The sequence below is a fragment of the Melanerpes formicivorus genome, unplaced genomic scaffold (genome assembly GCF_026170545.1).
Source record: "Melanerpes formicivorus ecotype bairdi unplaced genomic scaffold, bMelFor1.0.p_v2 SCAF_7, whole genome shotgun sequence".
Taxonomy (NCBI): Eukaryota; Metazoa; Chordata; class Aves; order Piciformes; family Picidae; genus Melanerpes; species Melanerpes formicivorus.
The window spans coordinates 7,071,711-7,092,737 of NW_027142359.1; the positions used below are offsets into that span (position 1 = coordinate 7,071,711).

General features: G+C 49.6%; 1 protein-coding gene across 12 annotated transcripts in view; it reads left to right on the plus strand.

Moving 5' to 3' along the window:
• Positions 1 to 21,027, plus strand: part of SGIP1 (SH3GL interacting endocytic adaptor 1) — an 85,318-nt gene continuing 64,291 nt past the window's right edge. For 8 of the 12 annotated variants that reach the window (XM_068140856.1, XM_068140859.1, XM_068140860.1 and 5 more), the window contains exon 1: positions 6,273 to 6,551. In XM_068140856.1, coding sequence (XP_067996957.1) covers positions 6,542 to 6,551 — 10 coding nt within the window. In that variant the 5' untranslated portion in view covers positions 6,273 to 6,541. Of the gene's footprint in view, positions 71 to 3,108; positions 3,117 to 5,969; positions 6,060 to 6,272; positions 6,552 to 21,027 lie in introns of those variants that run through there. The other 4 variants (XM_068140851.1, XM_068140852.1, XM_068140850.1 and 1 more) reach the window with 4 other exon arrangements.

The window sequence follows — 21,027 nt, forward strand, 5'->3', positions numbered from 1 at the left end:
TGCCGCTGCTCCACCAACGCCGCCGTGCCACGGGGGCACGTGGCCTTGGAGGGACCCCGCGCAGCAAAATGTGAGTTTGGGGTGAGAGCAAGAGGGCTGATGGCTGCAGAACCTGGGCTGCTTCTCACCCTCCATCCTGCAGATGCCTGGTGATGGAGGCGGTTGGCCGCAGGAGCTGCCATGTTTGGTTTCAGGAGAACCACGCCATGTCCCCAGCCCCTACCCCCTACTGTGCTCAAGGGGGGATTGCTCCCACCTAGAGTATTTTGGGGTCCTGGGGGGTGCTGACGAGCTGGGTCTCAGCCTGGGCCAGGTGTTTTGGGGTCCTGAGGGATGCGGACGAGCTGGGTCTCAGCCTAGGCTGGGTGTTTTGGGGGTGCTTTGGCAGGGTGAGGAGCATTTGGCAGGGTGCTCCTCAGGGTTGTTTCCCAGCATGCTGAGGAGGCAGGAGTTGGGGAAGGCAAGAGGCAGCATGTGGAGAAGCGTGGGCAGGAGGGCGTGTGCCTGTGCCGTGTGCTGCTCCTGGTGTGCCCCCGCTGAGCTTCCTCCATGCCAAAGATCTGCTGCTCTCTAGAGAGCCTGGTGCATGGTCTCTCTTTAAATGTCCTTTGAGCAGTTTTCCCTGGTGCTGCTGGGGAAGCAGGTCCCCTGGCCACTTCTCCTGCCTCCCAGAGCATGCACATCCCCAAAGGGTGATGGCACCGCGGGCTCCTCGGAGAAGCTCGCTGAGGTGGAAGGAGCTCGGTTGCTCTTTGTGCCTGGGAAAGCCTGGGATGAATAGAGCAGAAAACTAATAGAGCAGAAGGTAACAAGCTTCATTGTGGAGCCAGGAGCAGCTGCCTTCTGAAAGGGGCCCCGTGCATGGGGATGCTGCTCCTGTCCTCCTTCCAGGGCAGCTCATGGTCCTTGGTGCTCCCAGCTTGTGTGCTGACAGTGAGCTGCCCGTGACAGGCAAGCATAGCAGAATGAAAGGGGTTGGAAGGGACCTCTGGACATCATCCAGTCCAACCCCTCTGCTAAAGCAGAGGCACCCACAGGCAGGTGGGTTTGGAATGGCTCCAGAGTTGGAGACTCCACAACCTCTCTGGGCAGCCTGCTTCAGGGCTCTCCCACCCTCAAAGAAGTTCCTCCTAGTGCTTAGATGGAACCTCCTTTGTTCAAGTTTCTGCCTGTTCCCTCTTGTCCTGTCATGCATGGCAGGGTAGCAGGACTCATGCCAATGAGCTCCTCAGACTGGACTAGCCCTGCTCAAATGGGCACTGTGCAGGCATGTGTGGTGCTCTAGCTGAGCAAAACATGGTGGTTGAGCCCCACAGCATCTTGGGGTGCAGCAGGTTTTGGCTTCACAGCTTCATAGGCAGCAGCATTTCTAAGACTTGGGAAAGGCATTTGTTGCTTGGCTGCCTCTGTGTCCTGAGCTCACTAGGGACTTGGGTGAGATGGTCCTGGTGGTTCCTGCCTTGGATCACCAATAATCAGACCAGCAGAACCTGAGCAGGGGTTATCCCCATCAGACTCAGCACTGGTGAGGCCACACCTCAGTTTTGGGCCCCTCGCTCACACTGAGGTGCTGGAGCAGGTCTAGACAAGGGCAATAAAGATGGTGAAGGGTCTGGTGAGGAGCAGCTGAGGGAACTGGTGTTGTTCAGCCTGGAGAAAAGGAGGAGGAGGAGAAGAGACCTTCTGGCTCTCTGCAACTCTCTGAAAGGATATTGGAGCCAGGTGGGGTTACTTCTCTTCTCCCAAGGAACAAGTGACAGGACAAGAGGAAATGGCTTCAAGTTGCACCAGGAGAGGTTAAGGCGGGAAATGAGGAAAGATTTCTTCCCCTTGATGGTTATCAAGGCCTGTCCCAGGCTGCCCAGGGCAGTAGTGGAGTCCCTATTCCTGGAGGGACTTCACAGCTGTGAAGATGTGGTGCTGAGGATCACGGCTTAGTGGTGGTCGCTCAGCAGTAGCGGTGGGACCGTGAGCTCTAGGGGAGCGGCTGGGCTTGACCTTCTGAAAGGTCTCTTCCAACCTGAGTAGTTCTGTGAAATCCCCAGTGCTGCCTGCCGACGGAAGCTACCGCTCCTGAAGGGGTTTGGTCTGTCCCACGGGGAGCAGATCAAGCACGAGTTTACCCCTGCCGAAGGTCTGCCGATGGTCTCCCGAGTGCGGGTGGGGCCGCGCTGGAGGCGGTGTAAACAAGACGGCGCCGCTAATGCCGGCGGATTTGCCCGCGCGGGGATGAGGCAGGAGGATTTGGGCTTTATTTAGCAAATCCCCATCCCTGCTGCACCATCTCTTGCTCCTCACCCGCCCCGCGGCCAGCCTGGGCCCGGCCGGCTGGGGACGAGCCGGGCTCCTGCGCTGCCACCGCACCTGGCACATGGACCTCAGGCATGACTCTGCTGGGAGATGAGTAATGTGCTGCCGTGACTCATTTGCTGCCTCTTTTCTTTTTCCCTTTCTTGAGGCTGCTGACTTCTCTCGATGTTTACTTGCAGCCTTCCTAACGTGCATCCTGCAGGAGCTGCTGGAGGTTTCCAGCGCTTCTGCTGAGAAATGTCCGTGCGTGGTTGGCTCACGGCCACCCAGCGTGGTTGGAAATGGATCTAAAACCCCACAAATACCAATTTTTCCTTGAAAGGAGAGGGGCTTATGGGCATGTCGTCCTCCCTGGGAAGATGTGTGGACTCCAGCAATGACCTGGCCCTTCATGGGCCTCCTGGCTTAGGGAAAAGTCTGCAGAGGGAGAAGGTTGATGGTGTCATAGATTCATTTCAGTTGGAAAAGATCGTCCAGTCCACCCATTTCCCCATCCCTGCCAGCTCACCACTAAACCATGGTCCTCAGCACCACATCTCCACAGCTTTTCAATCTCTGCAGGAACGTGGGTTCCACCACTGCTCTGGGCAACCTGGGCCAGGCATTGACAGCACTCCAAGGCATGACATTTTTCCTCATGTCTAACCTAAAGCTCCCCTGGGGCAACTTTAAGCCATTTTCTCTTGTCCAGTCACTTGTTCCTTGGGAGAAGAGACGAAGGCACACCTGGCTCCAATTTCCTTTCAGGGAGCTGTAAAGAGCTGGGAGACGAGAATGCCCCTCACCTGGCTCCAACCCCTCTTCAGGTAGGTGTACTGAGTACTGACGTCTCCCCCCAGCCTCCTTTGCTCCAGCCTGAATAACCCCAATTCTGTTATCTGCTCCTCACCAGCCCTGTTCTCCAGACCCTTCACCAGCTTTGTTGCCCTTCTCTAGACATGCTCCAGCTCCTCAATGTCCTTCTTGGAGTGAGGGACCCAAAACTGAACCCAGGGTTTGAGGTGTGGCATGCCCAGTGCTGAGTCCAGATCAAGTCCAACCATTAACCCATCTCTGCTAGGTCCAGAATGTCCATGTGTGGTTAGTGTCAGGTTCATTTTGCCCTCAGGAAGATGAGTTTTGGTTTTGCCACATGACAGGAATTATTTCATAAGACACAGATGTCCCATGGAGCTGTCTTGAGGGTAGCAACAAACCTGGGGTTCCCCCCATGTGCTGATAGTGGAGGTGGCTGAAACTCAGCATTGGATTGGAAAAAATTGATGAAGGTGGAGGTTTTGACCAGTGCCCACCTTGTGAGTGGGTTTGCAGCAGTTCTGCCTTGTCTTGCTGGTTTAAGGAACATAAACCCTACTGAAGAGCACTAAGAGCTCAGGAGGTGAGCTTCTGGGTATCTTCTGGCTGGAAGCAGATTCGCTGGGATTCAGGATGGGTATGGACACAGATCCAGCAGGGATCTGAGCACAGTGGATCCTGCCACATGTGCCATCCTGGTTCCTCAGGGTGTGTTGGGATGGCCTGGGGAGACAGCGGAGCAATGTTGGGCGTGTTGTGTTAATCTTGGGATTGCAGAAGGGTTTCCTGAAGGTGCTGGGAGCAATTTGGGATTAATGGACCATCTGCTCCATGATTCTGGCCCCTGCCTGTGGTGGCAGGGTGAGGACTCTGTTGAAGTTTTGAAGCTCATTCTTCACTGGTGGATCCAGAGCCATAGGAGGTGCTTGGATTGTTTTTTTTTTTGGGGGTGGGGAAAATATAGGATTAGTTCTAAGGGGAAACAGTGAGCTTGGATATTTTTAAAAGGTGAAAATGGTGATAAAAAGATTTTTTTTATTTTTAATGGAAGAAAACTTGATTGATTTTATTTTCAATGGGGAGAAGAAGGGACTGCTTGAAGGGTGGGCAAAAGGATTAAAGAACCATTTAATTTTTGGAGGGGAAGGTTTGTGTTTTTTTTCCCCCTAAGGGAGGAAAAAAAAGGGGTTTTATTTTAGTGGGGGGGAAATAGGATTTTTTAAATCTTTTTTAGTGCAGGGAAAATGGACTTTTTTTTTTTTTCCTAAATGGGAAATTGTTGGGTTTGTGTTGGCTTGTTGGTTTCCAATGGGTGGGAAAAGGGTGTTGTGGGTTGTTTTTTTCGAGGGGGGAAGGGTTTTATTTGTTTTTAATGGGAGGAAAGGGATGGGGTTTTTAATGGGGAGAAAAAAAAAAGCTTTTTTAATGGAGGGAAAGGGACCTTTTTATTATTAAATGGGAGAAAAGGGCTGTTATTTAATGGGGGGAAGGTTTGAAGTTGTAGTGAGGAAAAGGGATTTTTTTTTTTAAGGGGGGAAGAGGATTCTTTTTTTTAAGGGGGATTCTTTTTTATTTTAAGGGGGGAAAAGGGGATTTTTTTGTTTGTTTGAAGGGGAAAGGGTTATTTGGTTTTAAGAGGTGAAGGGTAGGGTTTTTTAAGGGGGGGAAAAAGGGATGGGTTTTAATGGGGGGTAAACGAGATTTTTTTTTTTAATGGGGAAAAAGGATTACTTTAAGGAGGAAAAAGCAGGGTTTTTTGTTTTATTGGGAAAAGGTTTTTTTAGTGTGTGGGGGGGAAGTGGTTTGTTTGGGGTTTTTTATTTATTGTTTTGTTTGGGTTTTTTTAAGTGCTGGAGAGGGGAGGAAATGGGATTTTCCTGGAGGGAGGCAGCTTCTCTGTGCACGGCGGCAGGTACTGACGGTCCCAGTCCCCATCTTTACCGGGTGCTGAGCTGCACTGGTGACCTTGGGGACAGACCAAGGAGTCTTGGGTGTCCCTAGCAGGGTTGGGAGCAGTTTTGGATGTTCCAACCAGGGATGCAGCTCCCGTTCCTGCAGCCATGCACGGGGACATTGTGAGAGGTTTAAAAGCATTTTTCCTGCAGAGTAAGTAACTGAACTTTTGGGGCTGGTTAAAGCTAATTTGGCCAGAATTGTGTATCTCGCGTGTTAACCGGGCTAATCCTAGTAGTGTCCCGTCACCTCCAGCAAGCCCCCCGCCCTTGTAGCAGCCCTGGGAAATGGTTTTGAAGTTGGTGAGGATCTCCCACCCCATCAGCGGGGCTGGGAGGGCTGAGCTGAGGCTGTGTGTTGGCTTGCGGGGGGACATGGCAGGTTGCTGGGACAGGGCTGCTTGAGGTGAGATCTCATCAGGTATAGATAGGACATGAGGGGTTTCCTGAGACGGGGGGGATCCCGGCAGAGGTTAGGGGGTGGTCAACCCTTGCAACCCTCCTCCCCTCCATCAACCTCTTTTGTTCCCCCTCTCCGTCGATGCTCCGGTTGCTCTTCACGTGGAATTAATTCCCGGGAGCTCTTGGAAAAACAGTGGGGAGGGAAAAACCTTTCCATCATCATCCTTTCCGGGCTAATTGGTGGCGATGTGACGTCATCCCGATGGATTTCTCTCTGGAATGGCTGCGGGAAAAGCCAGGAGGGCCTGGTGGATGCTCACCCATGCTGACAGTCCTTTAGCGTGCTAAAGCTCGCTCCCAGTGCGTTTTCCACACTGGGTTTATTTCTTTCCTTTTATCCCACCTCCATCCCTAATCTGACAGCAGTGGGAATTAATCCGGCTGCTCCAGCCGCCGCTATAGGATTAGAGGGAGGGGAAGTGCGTCACTAGGGACGCCCAGGGAGATGCTCTTGGTGAAAGTGGAAGAGAAGGAAAAAAAAGGGGGGGGGGCACAAAAAAAAAGGCACCACCAACAAGCATAAAGCCGGGAAATAGGTTGGTGTGTTCCCAGGGGGGTGTGTATGTGTGTGTGTTTGTGCGCTGGCAGGGGGGATGTGTCGGGAGGCAGCGCGCATGTGAGGAGGTGTGGGGAGGGAGGGAGGGAGCGGCTGCGCCTGAGCCGAGCTGGGCTCAGCCTCCTTTTTTTTTTTTTTTTTTTTTTTTTCCCTTCTGCTCCCTCCCCCCCCCCCCCCCTTTTTTTTTTTTTTTTCCCTCCCTTCAGCATCCTCCGGTGATCCTGGAGGTGATACAGGCTCAGCAGCATCCATGGCCTGCCCTTAGCTCCAGCTCCTCTGCCTTTGCTTCCTCTCCTCATTCCAAAGCATCTGGAAGCGTCTCGGATTGAATCCTGCCGTTGGGCAGCTTGAGGAATTGGGATTCTCTTCTCCACTATTTTCCCCTCATTATTATTGTCATTTTTTATTTTATTTTTTTTTTTTTTCTCCAGGCTCCTTGGAAATTAAGGAATGCAATTCTGCCACCATGATGGAAGGTAGGTGATGAGCCCTGTGTGTCTTTGGGGGATCGTTGTGCTTTTTAGAAAAGAGGAGGAAGAGGAGGGAGGCTGCACCCAACCTGCTGGTGTGAATAATTTCCAAAATAATCAATAATAATAAACCCCAAAATCCTCCCCTCCCCCCAATTCCCATCAAACCAAAGCACCCTGCCCACTGCTGGCAAGCTGGAGGATGGTGATATAATATCAAACCCATCCAGTTATTTGCAATTCCATCCCCAGCTCAGGCTGGTGGGCAAACAACCTGGCTTATGGGGCATAGCCACTAGTGCCTTCAGTTGGTGAGGGGAGAAGGAGCAGGGGCTGGGGTGGGTTTCTTGCTGCTTGGGTTCTTTAAGCATTTTTTTTTCAGTTGGAAAGCCACTTTCTCAGTCTGATGTGGTGCTCAGAGGGTGGATTTGAGCGTTGCCCATATGCACAGCATGGGGGTTGTGTGAAGCTTCTCTCTGGGGTTTCACCCTGTAGCTCCATGGACAAGCAGCTTTGCGGTAGGGAAGGAAGGTGGGGGAACTTAAGGCAATTTTTTTGGCCATATTGTGTCACTGGTTTGAAGATGCAGGCTGTGGAGAAGGGAGGGCGGTGGGGGTTGTTGGGTGAAGGTCCACATGCGTAGCATGGGGGCTGTGAAGCTTCTCAATGGGGCTTTTACCCTGTAGCTCTTCGTGGATGAGCTGCTTTGCAGTGGGAATTGAGGATGGTGGTACTTAAGGTATTTTTTTTTTTGGCCATGTTGTGTCACTGGTTTGAAGATGGGAAAAGGAGTGTGGGGGGGTTGTTGGATGGAGGCTTGTTGGAATAAAAAGAGAAATGAGAATGAAAATGTGGCCTCCAAACATGAGATGCTTCAGGAAAGGGTTGCAAGACTGCGTCTGCTCGTGTGTGGGAACGGCCTTTGGGCATTACAGACATTTTTAACCCCTCTTGGCTGTCTCGGCCATATGTAAAGTGATTTCCTTAATGCCTTCTGGAGCAAGATGCAGGGGAAGGCAGACTGTGTAATAGATTTTTCTTTTAAAGCAGAATGAATCAGATCAAAATATTAATTTTCATTTATTTTATGGCCTGTGTCCAAGGCAGAAGGTCCCAGCTCGGCGAGGGCTACGTGGAGCTACAGCCAGCTCCAGGCTCCTAGCGCTGCCGGCATGTTAACCACCAGCCAGCTGCCCAACCGTTGCCTGAGATGACAGGCAGAAATTGGGCTGCTGATGGTGTGTTTCCCTTCACACCATGGGCTGCTACCCCAAACAAATCAACCCAGGCAGGGAGGTGCTGGGCTCCCTGGAACCAAGGCTTCATGTCTTGATTTAAAAATATTTGGTGAACCTTGGAATTTTGGTGCTGTAATGGTGGTGATGTGGGAGCGCGCAGCTGCTTGCTGGGTTTGTTGGTTCCTTGGTGTTAGGAGAAGGAGGGGTAAGAGAATGAGTGTTTGCCTCTGATATGAGGAAATAGCTTCAGTAATCCCTCTAATATTGATGATAAAGTCATAGGCAAAAGAGATTTTATGTTCTTTAGGCCGTGACATCAAAGCCATCACAGCATGCTGGAAGTCCATGACACATGGATGTCACCCAGCCCATGCAAGAACAGGAGGGGTTTAGAGAAGATGTCATAAACAGCGTGATTTCTCTCCAAAAGACCTGTGTTTGTGGAGGAATTAGTGAAGATAAAGTAAAGTTGGCCTGGTGGAATTCTTGGGTTGTTTCATGTAATGTTTTGGGGTTTTTTTTAGGCTGGTTGGAAGACAGGTGGTTGAGTTTTGGGGGGGGTTGCGTGAGGATTTTTGCCTTTTGAGTATGCTGCTGATGTGGGAGCCTTGGTTGTGGTGGGGGCAAGGTGGGTAAGTATAGGAAAACAGCTGCACAGAGTGCCCTGACCTGGCTTGGTAGGAGGCAGAAGTGCCTCTCACCAACCATCATTCCATTTAAACATAAAGAAAATAGGAAAAACAAATTACTAGCCATAAAATTTCCTCCATTATCTGTGTCTTCAGATGTTTCACTTGTTCCCCAACTAACATCTGGGAACCTAGAATGGAGGCAACAAAATTAGAAGAGAAGAATTTCTCCTTTTGATGAATTTTTAAACAGAAACTGGTTTAATCTGTGGAAGTGTAGAACTTTAGTGACTAATCCCCCCCTGAAATGCTGTCACCTGGCAGAGGTGCTTTATTTTAATCTAAGGATGCTTGCAATGTTCTTAGCTTCATTTGGTCTGAAACTTCTCATCCTGCACAGAATCCCAGCATGGTGGGGTTGGAAGGGACCTCTGGACATCATCCAGTCCAACCCTCTTCTAAAGCAAGGGCACCCACAGCAGCTTGCCCAGGATCATAGATTGGCTTGAGCTGGAAGGGACATTAAAGATCATTGAGTTGCAACCACCCTGCCATGGACAGGGACACCTTCCACTAGACCAGATTACAATGTCCAGCTGATTTGGAATCTCCAGAGAGCAGGACTCCACAACCTCTCTGGGCAGCCTGCTCCAGGGCTCCAGCACCCTCACACCGAGCAAGTTTCTCCTCCTGCTCAGATGGGACCTCCTGAGTTCCAGCTTGTGCCCATTGCCCCTTGCCTTGTCATTGGGCACCACTGAGAAAAGTCTGGCCCCATCCTCTTGCCCCCCACAGGTCCTTTAGCTCTTGCTGAGCATTGATCAGATCCCCTCTCAGGCTGTTCTTCTCCAGGCTGAACAGCCCCAGGTTTCTCAGCCTTTCTTCCTCACAGAGAGGCTCCAAGCCCCTCAGCTGAACTCTCTCCCATAGTTCCCTGTCTCTCTTGAACTGGGGATCCCAGAACTGGAGCCAAGACTCCAAATGTGTCCACCCTAGGGTAGAATAGAGTGGGAAGAGATCATCCCTCGAACTGCTGGCCACACTTCTGAAGGCACCTCAAGAATATAGTTTCCCACTGAGGGTGTAGAACTGGGCTTTCAGGGGGCATTTGCACCTGGGGATGAACCACTGGTTGGTCTTCTCCAGCCCCTGTAGTTCCCTGCAGTTAAAGGGTTTTTATTATTAGACCATATCGAGAAACCAGTTCTTGGAGGAGATTTGAGTGTGTGCCACATGATATCTCATCCACCCAAAGAGGATTGTCGTCTATCTCCATTGAGTGCCCAAGCACTGCTCTTGCTCACCGTCCATACTGGGGATGGTCTTCTGTACTTGGCCTTGTTCTGACAGGTGGCAAGTAGGTGTTGGGGATGGGGACTAAACCTCCTCCAGCTTTGAATTGACTAAAAATAACCTGCAGTAAAATTGTGAGTGTCAGAACTAGATTTGGGACCTGAAATGCTGTTGGAAAGGTCCCACCACATGCTGGAGGTCTCTGCAGAGGTGGCTGTAGATACAAAAGGTATTTAGATGTTCCCTTTGGTTATAGAAGTACTCAGCAATGCACTGGGCATGTCACCAAGATAAAGATCTGTCCACAAGAACAAATTTATCTCCTGTTTCAAGCCATCTGTTGCATCTCCGATGTACTGAAGATCTTTCAGAGAGCTTAATTGAGTTTTGAGATGACTGCTGCAATGTATCACTTGAGCCAGAAGCTCTGTGATGTCCAGAAAGATGAGGAACTCTGTTGTTGATAGGAGCAGTCATGGTTTTGTTGAGGGTCATTTCTTCTTCTGTGGGAGACAGTTAGCAGTATATCTTCAGACCCCAAACCAGATGTTTGCTGAGGTGAAGCTTTCTCCCAGCAGAAACTTCTCAAACTATCTTCTCCGTCCCCCGTCCCCCCCCACACACACACTTTTGCCCCTGTTTCTGTGGAGTTTGGTCACTCAGAGAACTTCCATGGATGGTTGGTTGACCACAGGCAAAATGGCAAAAGCTTTCTGGCGTTCTGTTTTCAGTAATGATTATCTCCAAACCTTATGTTCTCAGTGTGCTGGACTGGCAGTGCTGGGACTGGAGGCATCTAATGGCACATCAAAAGGTCTCTTTCTTGATTAGATATGTGGTTCAGGCCCCATCCTTGGAGACATTCAAGGTCTGGCTTGATGGGGCTATGAGCAACCTGATCTAGTTGATGATGTCCCTGCTTACTGCAGAGGGATTGAACTAGATGACCTCAAGAGAACCCTTCCAACCCAACCATTCTCCTTTCAGTAACTGGTGTCTTTAAATGTGCTTGGTGCTGGTAGAAACATCTGGAGTTTATCTGAGGAAGCCAGCAGCAGGTTTGAGGCAATTAACAGGAATTCAGGCATGGATGGGCAAACCATCCCAGAAAATTCTTGAGCACCATCACACCTATATAAGATCACACTAGTGGAGATTTAGATTGAACAATAGGAAGAAAGTTTTACTATGAGGGTGGTGAGATACCAGAACAGGTTGTCCACAGGACTTGTGGATGCCTCATCCCTGGAAGTGTTTAAGACACATATGAGTGGGTTTTTTGAGCAGTCTGGTCTAGTGTGAGGTGTCCCTGCCCATGGCAGGGGATTGGAACTAGATGCTCTTAAAGATCCCTTTCAATTCAAACTGTTCTATGATTCTACAATCTCGTTTTCTCCAATGCATTTTTTCAGCAGTAACCCATGACCATGCTTGGGCATGCAAAGAGGTTCAGTTCTTAGGCTTGCAGGAACACCTCCAGCCATGTCCTTGGAGATTCAGGGAGCATTTTTTTTCCCAGCCCTGCTGCCTCACCAACAGCCCTCACCACTGGCAAGGAAACTATTTTTTCATGAATGCAAGAGATTTTGACCTGAATGATTTGATGCTTTGATTTGATGATTCAATGACTTGATGAACTTTTTGTCATGCCTCTGGAGATCATCTAGTCCAACTCTCCTGCTAAAGCAGGTTCAGCTAGAGCAGGTTGCACAGGGTGATGGTGTGGCTGAGCCAGTGGCACAGCCTTGTAGCCCAAGGTGGGAACAGGGCTGGGGATATTTCTTAAATCCAGAGACATCCATTAAGACTTTTGGGATGTGCTTGGAGGGCTGGTTCTGCATAGGAAGACTCAGGTTCTGAGCTGCTGAGAATGAGGCATGTGGAAAGCGGGGGGGCTTGGGAAGTGAAGCCTTTGCAAGATAAATGTCAAGGAACTCTCTTTAGCTCTTGTTTTTTGTGGGCTCCAAAGCAGGGAATGTGGTTAATGTGTCCAACCCAGAGTTGCTCTGTGCACAATGAGGTGCTCCAGTGCTGCATCATGGTGCATCTACCAGGTCTTATGTGATCAAGATTTGAGCTGGGTTGGTGAAACTGGATCTGAAGAGCATCCCCATTGATGTGAACTGGATTTGTTCAGCTGGGCATGATGCAGTGGAAACCTCTAGTCATGGGAGTGGCAAAAAACCCCAAAACATTCTTGCAGGACTCTAACCCCTTCCCACTGACCTGGTTTGAGGTTTTCCACCTGTAGTCCACAGGCAACAAGTTTCTCCACACTGAAGGAAGGGTTAAATGGCTCTAGCTCAAAACAAACAATCACCAAGAGTAAGACCCCACCCAAACCTTGGGAATTTGGGAAATATTTTGGATTGGAGCTGGTGGTGCTAAAGAGGTGGCTGAAATCATGGATTTAAACCAAAATATGAACAAGGAAGCAAAACTTTGGGCCTAAAATGATTGATGCACTGTAGCAGCTGAAGGAAAAGCCCACCAAGGTTTGGGGTTTGGGTATGAAGCAGAGGAAATATAGCAAAACTCACCAACTATGTGTGGTGCAGGTCTGCAAAATACCTCCTTGGAAGAAGCCCCAGTTTTAAAATGTGCCCTTGGGCAGCTCAAAGCGGTGCCAAACACAGCAATTTGGGATTCTCTGCCAAGGCAGAAACTTTCTGCATGATTCATTGACTCTGGCATTGGAACAGGCTGTCCAGGGAGGTGGTGGAGTCACCACCCCTGGAGGTGTTCAAAAAACCTGTGGATGTGTTGCTGAGGGACATGGTTTAGTGGCAGTGCCTAAGCAGTAGTGGTGGGATTGTGAGCCCTAGGTGAGCAGCTGGGTTCGATGATCTCTAAGGTCTCTTCCAACCTCAACAGTTCCAGGGTTCCATTGAAATTTTAGAGACTCTTTAGACCAAAATGTTCAGATTAAGTCAGGTGTCTATTCTGCTTGAATTTCCACCACAGGCTCTTCAGCAGTTAAAGGAGGAAAACCATGCTTGTGGGTAGCAATTCTCATTCCCTAAGTGCTGGGGAAGCTTCTGAAGATGGTATATTTGAGGTTCTAGAGTAGGAGAAAGGCAAACACCAGGCTGCTGGGCTGTTTGCTTGTTAGCAGAGTGGGTTGCTGAGTAGCACAAAGTGTGGTCCTGTTTGCCTTGCCAGCTATTGAAGAGCCTCAGCTATTTGTTCTTCAGAGAAGTTCAGTTGCAGGCTGATGCTCCTGGGGGCTTTTGAAGGTGGTGTTGTGTTGTTGGGTTTTTTTTCCCTCCTTTATCTATGTGACTGAAAGAGAAATAAATAAGGATGCAGTGGTTGCAGCTGCTGCTGTTTTTTTTCACTTCACAAAATGATTTCTTGCCTCACAAAAGTATTTAATTTTCATTTTGGTTTGGTTCTTAGAATCCCAGCATGGTGGGGGTTGGAAGGGACCTCAGGAGAACATCCAGTCCAGGCCCCCTGCTAAAAGCAGGGTCACCCTCAGCAGGTTGCCCAGGATCACAATGTCCAGGCAGGTTTGGAATCTCTCCACAGAAGGAGGCTCCACAACAAAAGGTGGTTTTAAATTCCATAGTTGGTCACCAGGCAGCTGCTGGGGTAGGCATGGTCACCTGGGGTGCATGTTCTCCTCTGTGAGACAGAGGTGAGGGTTTTGGGGCCTGCCTTTTGGGAGCAGGCACAGAGCTTGTACCCTGTCCTCCAGACTCCATGTCCCCTGCACACCAGTGAGCTTTCACCACAGTGGTGGGAAGGGGAATGTTCCTGCCACATCCTCACTTACATGATAACATGGCTTGAACCCAGTGAAGTACCAGGGCTGGCAACAAAACTGGTGAAAGGTCTGGAGAAGAGGAGCAGATGAGCAAACTGGGGTTGCTCAGCCTGGAGAAAAGAATGAGGGGAAACCTTCTGACTCTATACAACTGCCTGAAAGGAGGTTGGAGCCAGATGGGGGTTGGTCTCTTCTCACAAGGAATAAGTGCCAGGAAGAGAGGACACAGTCTCAAGTTGCCCCAGGGGAGCTTTAGGTTGGACATGAGGAACAGTTTCTTCCCCTAAAAGGATGTCAAGGCCTAGAACAGGCTGCCCAAGGTAGTGGTGGAGCCCCCATCTCTGGAGGGGTTTCAAAGCTGTGTAGATGTGGTGCTGAGGGACAGTAGCCCAGCACTGCCAGGTCACTAATGGTTGGAATTGATCTTCAAGGTCCTTCCCAACCAAAGCAATTCTGTGATCCTGTGCTCTATTATTCCATAAATCATGAGGGTTTTTTGTTTGGTTGGTTTGGGGTTTTTTTGGCGGGTAGATTTTATGTTTGGGAGTTATTCATAGAATAAACCCTGTTGCAGAGAGGTTTGAGGTAGATTGATATGAAGAGGGTGGAAGTGGAGATGATAGTTTCATAGTATACCCTCATCACCTGGCTGCAATGACTAGTTCTGGAGCTTGGAGGATTTCACACACTCCCAGCAATATTTTGATTAACTAAACCATTCTGTGACACATTTAGCTTGGTAAAGACCTTTAAGATCATTTTAGAGTCATTTAAGACCTTTAAGAGTCCAACCATTAACCCAACACTGCCAGGGATCTATAGAAGTCTTTTGTGTCATGAAAATCATCTTAGAGATTCTTTTTGTCTTCTAATCCCCATCAAAAGACCTGAACCTTCTTCCTGGGAGCAAGCCTGGGGGGTGGTCAGTGGATGGCTGCTGACCCAGCTGTGCTTGCTTCTAGAGGGGCTGGTTTTTAGCTTCACTATTGCTGGGAGCTGCATGATTAAAAATAACCTTCCCCAAGTATTTTGCTGTCAGCAGAGAAAGAAATAAATGTGATGCTGCTGGGAAAAAAAAATGTCCTGTAGCCACCTTGGTGCTGGTGGAGGTTTGCTTGGAGCTTGTGGTGTTGGTAAATGCATCTGATGATGAACTTGTCTGGGGAACCCTCTGGTCCCTCTTAAGGTGCTCTACCAAATGCCAAAGGAGTTGATAATTTTTAAGATGATTTCTTGGAATTTTTCAGGGATTTGGGTGATAGAGGCCTCTTTTATATCTTCTGCACTTTAAGTCATTAAAAACAAGGTCATGTATGCTGCACGAGTTATCCTGCTCTGTTGAGGCCCAGGCTCTCTGGAGTCCTCAGCACAGCAGAGACAGGAACCTGTTAGAGTGGGGCCAGAGGAGGTCACAGCAGTGCTGGCAGCCCTCTGCTGTGAGACCAGGCTGAGAGATTTGGGGTTGTTCAGTCTGCAGAAGAAAAGGCTCCAGGGAGACCTGATGGCTTCAAGGGACTGATCAGAAAACTGGGGACAGAGGTTTGGCCAGGGCCTGTTGTGACAGGACAAGGGGTGATAGTTTGAACTAAAAGAGGGAGATTCAGACTGGAGAGAAGGGAGAGATGTTTGACATTAGGCATGGTGAGACCCTGGCCCAGGTTGCCTGGAGAGGTGGGAGATGCCCTATCCCTGGACCCATTGCAGGTCAGGTTGTCTGGGGCTCTGAGCAAGCTGCTCTAGCTGCAGATGTCTCTGCTGACTGCAGGGAGGCTGGACTGGATGACCTTTAAAGGTCCTTTCCCACCCAGTGCAGTCTATGAAACCTCAGCATGGGGGATAGAGTGTGTGAGAGTCTGCCATGAATGTCTGCAGGGAGCTGCCCCACCAACAATGCCCTGCAGCTGCCTAGTGCTGGAGCATGCACGTGGGAGCATCATCTTCTCCTTTCTCTCACACACCAAAACCCTAAAACCTCCTAAAAATAGGCATCTGAGTGTCGTTTGGGGGAGGGAGAGCCCATCCTGGAGAAGTTCTTAAATAGCACAGCAACCTTTAGAAATGCATCTGGCGTTGTTGTGCCTGTGCCAGCCGAGAATGAAAGCCACAACTGTCCCCAGACTGAATTTAGTGACAATATTGGTGGAGATCTTTGTGTCCTGCATCCCTTGGTCGCTTCACACTGGGCATCTCTGAAAGTTGATATTAAAAACCTAATTTCTGGGGAAAGTGATTCCTGCAGCTGCTTGGTGAACAACCCATGAGCAACAATTTGTGTTCTTCTGATGTTCAGTAGTCCTTAAATGCTCAGCTCTATTGCAGGAGAACAAGGAGTTGATGTCCTGTGTGTTGGGATGGATCCTGCTGGTCCTGCCCTTTATTTTAAGGACAGTCTTCAGCTGCTGGCCTGGTTCCCAAGATCTGGGTTGGGGTTAGCTCTGAGCCACATGGGACTGGGTCTAATGAGCATTTGTGTGATGAGGTGAAAATTCTGGGGGCTTCCCAGTGCACCCAGCAGCAGCAAGGATGAGTTTTCAACTGGATCTTGCTATGGGGAGACCTTTATCTATAGGGAGATTGGTGTTTCCATGGCTTGGGGACTTGTCCCACATGCTGGTGCTGCATTTAAAGATAACTAAGAAGTCATTTGAACTCAGCTGTGCCTGCAATGCCCAGACACCAGTTTAATTTCTGAGTGTCTTCAAATTACATGGAATCCCAGCGTGGTAGTGGTTGGAAATCACCCAGTCCAATCTCCCTTCTTAAAGCAGGGGGACCCACAGCAGCTTGCCCAGGATTGCAATGCCGCAGCTTACTCCAGCACCCTCACACTGGACAAGTTTCTCCTCCTGCTCAGATGGAACGTCCTGGGTTCTGGTTTGTGACCATTGCCTCTTGTCCTGTGCTGGCCACCACTGAGAAAAGTCTGGCCCCATCCTCTCAGTCCCCACAGGTCCTTTAGCTCTTGCTGAGCATTGATCAGATCCCCTCTCAGGTTGTTCTTCTCCAGGCTCAACATCCCCAGGTCTCTCAGCCTTTCTTCCTCACAGAGATGCTCCAGGCCCTTCAGCCACCACTGGACCCTTTCCGGTTTTTCCTCCTCTCCCTTGAACTGGACCCAGTACTCCAGATGTGGCCTTGCTTGAGGGGAGGAGAATCTGCCTTAACCTGCTCACCACACTTCTTCATGCACCCCAGGAGATCGTTTGCCTTCTTGGCCACAAAGGGCCAGTTGCTGGCTAATGGTGAACTTCTTGTCCACCAGCACTCCCAGGACCCTCTCCACAGAGTTGCTTCCCAGCAGATTACTCCCCAACCTGTCCAGGTGCAGGACCCTTGTTGGTACTGGTGTGTGCTGCCTCACCATGCTGAGATTGTGCAAAGAGCAGAGGTTTCATCTCAAGGTCTGTTATGACTATTTGGATGGTTTGCCAAGTGGAAAAGGTGAAGGGGAAGATAAAGATATGAAGATCCTGCAAGCACAGACTACTGTTGATACTTAGGGATGGATGTTCACTGATCTGGGGCAGGCAGGACATGTATGTCAGCAACTGCAAACCCAGAGCTGTCCACTTGGCCACAGGACTTTCTCTCGTTTCTTCTTCCTGTCTAGTCTCTGGACTCAGATGGGTATTTTTAGCAAGGTGTTGGATGCTGACTCAAAATCTCCTTAGGCAGAGTTCACCTTGACCTGCTCAGACTAACCCTCCTGGTTGAAGATGGATGTAGGATGGACATTAGGAAGAAGTTCTTTACAAAGAGGGTAGTGAAATAATGAAATAGGTTGTCCAGAGAAGTGGTTGAGACCCCATCCCTGGAGACATTCAAGTTCAAAATTGGTGTGGCTCTGAGCGACCTGATCTAGCTGGAGGTATCCCTGTTGACTGCAGGGGGGTGGGACAAGATGACCTTTGAGGGTCCCTTCCAACCTGACGCATTCTGTGATTGGAAATGTGACTGTATTTTTTAATCAGCTGTGGGGTCTTGTGCTGGAAGGGACATTAAGGATCAAGTTCCAAACCCCTGCCATGGGCAGGGACACCTTCCACTAGAACAGATTGCTCAAGGCCTCATCCAGCCTGCCCTTGAACACTTCCAGGGAGGGGGCAACCACAACCTTCCTGAGCAACCTGTTCCAGTGTCTCACCACCCTCACTGTAAGGAATGTCTTCCTAATCTCCAATCTAAAGGCCAGGGTCTGTTTCTGTGACTTGTCACCTTTCCCCTTCCACCAGAGCTTCATGCAAGTGTAAATGTGTGGTGCATTTAGTTGGTTTGAAGCAAAACTGAAGTGGCCTCAGAGCAGATTCCTCTTTGGAAAAAAGTTAAAGATTTTTTTCATGTTTCAGAGATATAAGAGGAGATCAACTTACAAAATGTGTGTGGGAGTTGTATCTTTGTTGCTTTTGCTGAATTGGTGGAAGTAGCTTCATTGTGTTTTTCCTGGGAGTTGTGGTTCTGGATAACATCCAGGACTCAACAGGCATGATTTAAGTCACTTTGCAGAAGGGATGGAAGGCTAGCACCAGAAATGGAGCCAGTCCAGAGAAGGGCAACAGAACTGGTGAAGGCTCTGGAGAACAAGGCTGGTGAGGAGCAGCTGAGGGAACTGGTGGTGCTTAGCCTGGAGAAAAGGAGGCTGAGGAGAGACCACCTGGCTCTCTACAGCTCCCTGAAAGGAGGCTGGAAGCCTGTGATGAGGACTAAAGGGCTGGCCCCAGCACTGCAGGGGACATCTCACTGGAGCAGAGCAAGAGGGGCAGAATCCCCTCCCTCCACCTGCTGTCCACACTGCTGAGGACCAGGACTGGCTCTGGGCTGGCAGTGCATGGTGCCAGCTCATCTCCAGCCTTACACCCACCAGCACCCCAAGTCCTTTGCAGGGCTGCTCTTCAGCCCTTCATCCCCCAGCCTGTGTTGAAACCCCTACCCAGGTGCAGAACCTTGTGGAGCAGAGGGCCAGAATCCCCTCCCTTGACCTGCTGCCCACTATGAACAAGCCCTTTGGGCTGCTGCCACAAGTGGTGCTGTCACTGCTTGCTGATGATCCATCCTCTCTTCTCTGTAGCTATGCCTGTAATTAGACTTGTAAATGAAGACAGTTAAAATATTAATGACTGCACGGAGGCAGTGTGGAGGACTTGCTGCATTATTAACCCTGCTGGTAACCTGCTTCAAAGCAGTGGTTGGGTTGGGTAGAGCATTGTAAACGTTACAGAATCACAGAACTGCTTGGGTTGGAAGAGACCTTTGAGATCATTGAGTCCAACCATTAATCCAGCACTGCCAGGTCATCATGCTAAAGATACAATAATTTAATTACATATCAACCAGGCAAACCCAAAATTAACATTGAATCATAGCATGGTCTCAGTTGGGAAATATCTCTTAGGTTGTTATTTGGACTTGATGATCTTAAGATCACCATGGCCATTAAATCATGGACTGAATCTTATGGACTGAGTCTTGTGGGGAGCAGCTGAGGGAACTGGGGTTGTTCAGCCTGGAGAAAAGGGGAGACCTGGCTCTCTTCAAATGCCTGAAAGGAGGCTGGAGCCAGGTGGGGATTGGTCTCTTCTCCCAAGGAAGAATTGATAGGGAAAGAGGAAATGGCCTCAAACTGCACCAGGGGAGGTTTGGGTTGGACAGTAGAAGCACCTTCTTTACTGAAAGGGCTGTCAAGCCATGTAACAGGCTGCCCAGGGTAGTGATGGACCTCACCACCCCTGGTGGCGTTCAAAAAATGTGTAGACATGGTTTAGTGGCCATGGTAGTGTTAGGCTGGGTATTGGACCTGATGATCTTCGAGGTCTTTTCCAACCTTAATGACTCTGTGAAGCAGCATGGTTATTGAAACTTGAATTTTCTGCTGCTGAGGATGTGGTTGAGAACCTCAGGTTGTGCAAGGGACTGAAAATGCCTTCTTTTGTGTGAAATGTCTCATGGGCACCATGGTAGGTGCGGGCTGCTGTGTCAAAGCAGAAGAAACTTCTGCTGGCCTGCAGGGAGTATTTGAGGTACTGCTGTTTGGGTTGTTTATCTTGAGGATTGATGTGGTTCCACCTCTACTACTTCTCCTTTAATATACTGTTTGGCTTTTGCTGCTGGATATGACTCAGAGAATTCCATAGTTTTGTCTTGCCTTTGGTTTCGTCTTGCTGAGCAGAAACAAGACTGTTATTGCTTTAGTAAAGCAACCCAAAGTCCTTTGACTATGAAACAGGAGAAGCTTCCAGGTCTTTGGACCCAGTGAAGAAATTCAGGAGGAACGTGCAGGTGTGTGTGTGTGTGGTGGGGACAGCAGGTTGCTCAAATCCAGCTCCAAGCAATGTGCAAAAGAATCCACAACCAAAGAAGGAAAACCAAACCTAATGGTGATTAATTCTTATTCCCCCCCCCCCCCCTTTCAACCCATTCTTCCTTTTTCTTCCACTCCCTGCAGGTACTTTGGTCTTGAGTCCTTGGCATGGCACTAGATAATGCTTATCTTCAAGTACAGACTGAGCAGAACTAATTTCAATCTTCTTTTTTCCCCTGTAGTTATCACAAAACAGCATTTAAGGCAGAGATGTTCTCACTAATGTCTTTTCTCTTTGAGAGGTGTGTGGCTTTTATGAGCTCCATCCTCCTCCATCCTCCAGGGACCACCCCCCCACATTGATATTTGGGCCTGGGGATGGAGGGTCAGGATACCGGGTTGGAGAACAAGGTTATTTTCCTGCTGGAGATGTGAAGTCTTTGGTGTAAAAAACATGATGTTGGTAATTATTAAAAATAAAATTAATTTTATCACCAGCCCTGGTGGAGTTAGATAATGGTCAGACTGGATGATCTGAACAGGTCTTTTACAACCAAAACAATTCTGTGAAATAGTGAGAGCTGGGTACACACTGAGCCTCCTGTTGTTCAACAAGGGCAAACACATGGCTCTGTACCTAAGCTGGGGAAATCTTGGTAAACAGGCTGGAGGATGAAGGGCTGGAGAGCAGCGCTGAGGAGAACAACTTGGAGTGCTGTGTCCTGGTCTGCTCACCAGCAGCAGGGGCAGCAGATAGAGGGAGAGGATTCTGCCCCTGCGCTGTGTTCTGCTGAGAGCCCCCCTGCAGTGCCAGTTCTGAAGTCCTCAGCACAGCAGATAAAAGGACCTATTAGACCAGAGCCAGAGGGAATGACAGCAATGCTGGGAGGGCTGGAAGCCACCTGCAGTGAGGCCAGGCTGAGAGAGTTGGGGTTGTTCAGCCTGGAGAAGAGAAGGCTCCAGGGAGACCTCCTGCTGGCCTTTCAGTGCTTTAAGGGGCCAGAGAGAAAGCTGGGGACAGACTTCTGAGCAGGGCCTGCTGCTACAGGACAAGGGGTGATGGGTTGAACTCAAAAAGAGGGAGATTCAGACTTGAGCAAAGGGAGAAATGTTTGGCGCTAAGGGTGGAGGGAGCCTGGCCCAGGATTCCTAGAGAGGTGGGAGATGTCCCCTCCCTGGAACCAGCGCAGGTCACATTGTCTGGGGCTCTGAACACCCTGCTGACTGCAAGGAGGCTGGAGTTGATAACCTCTAAAGG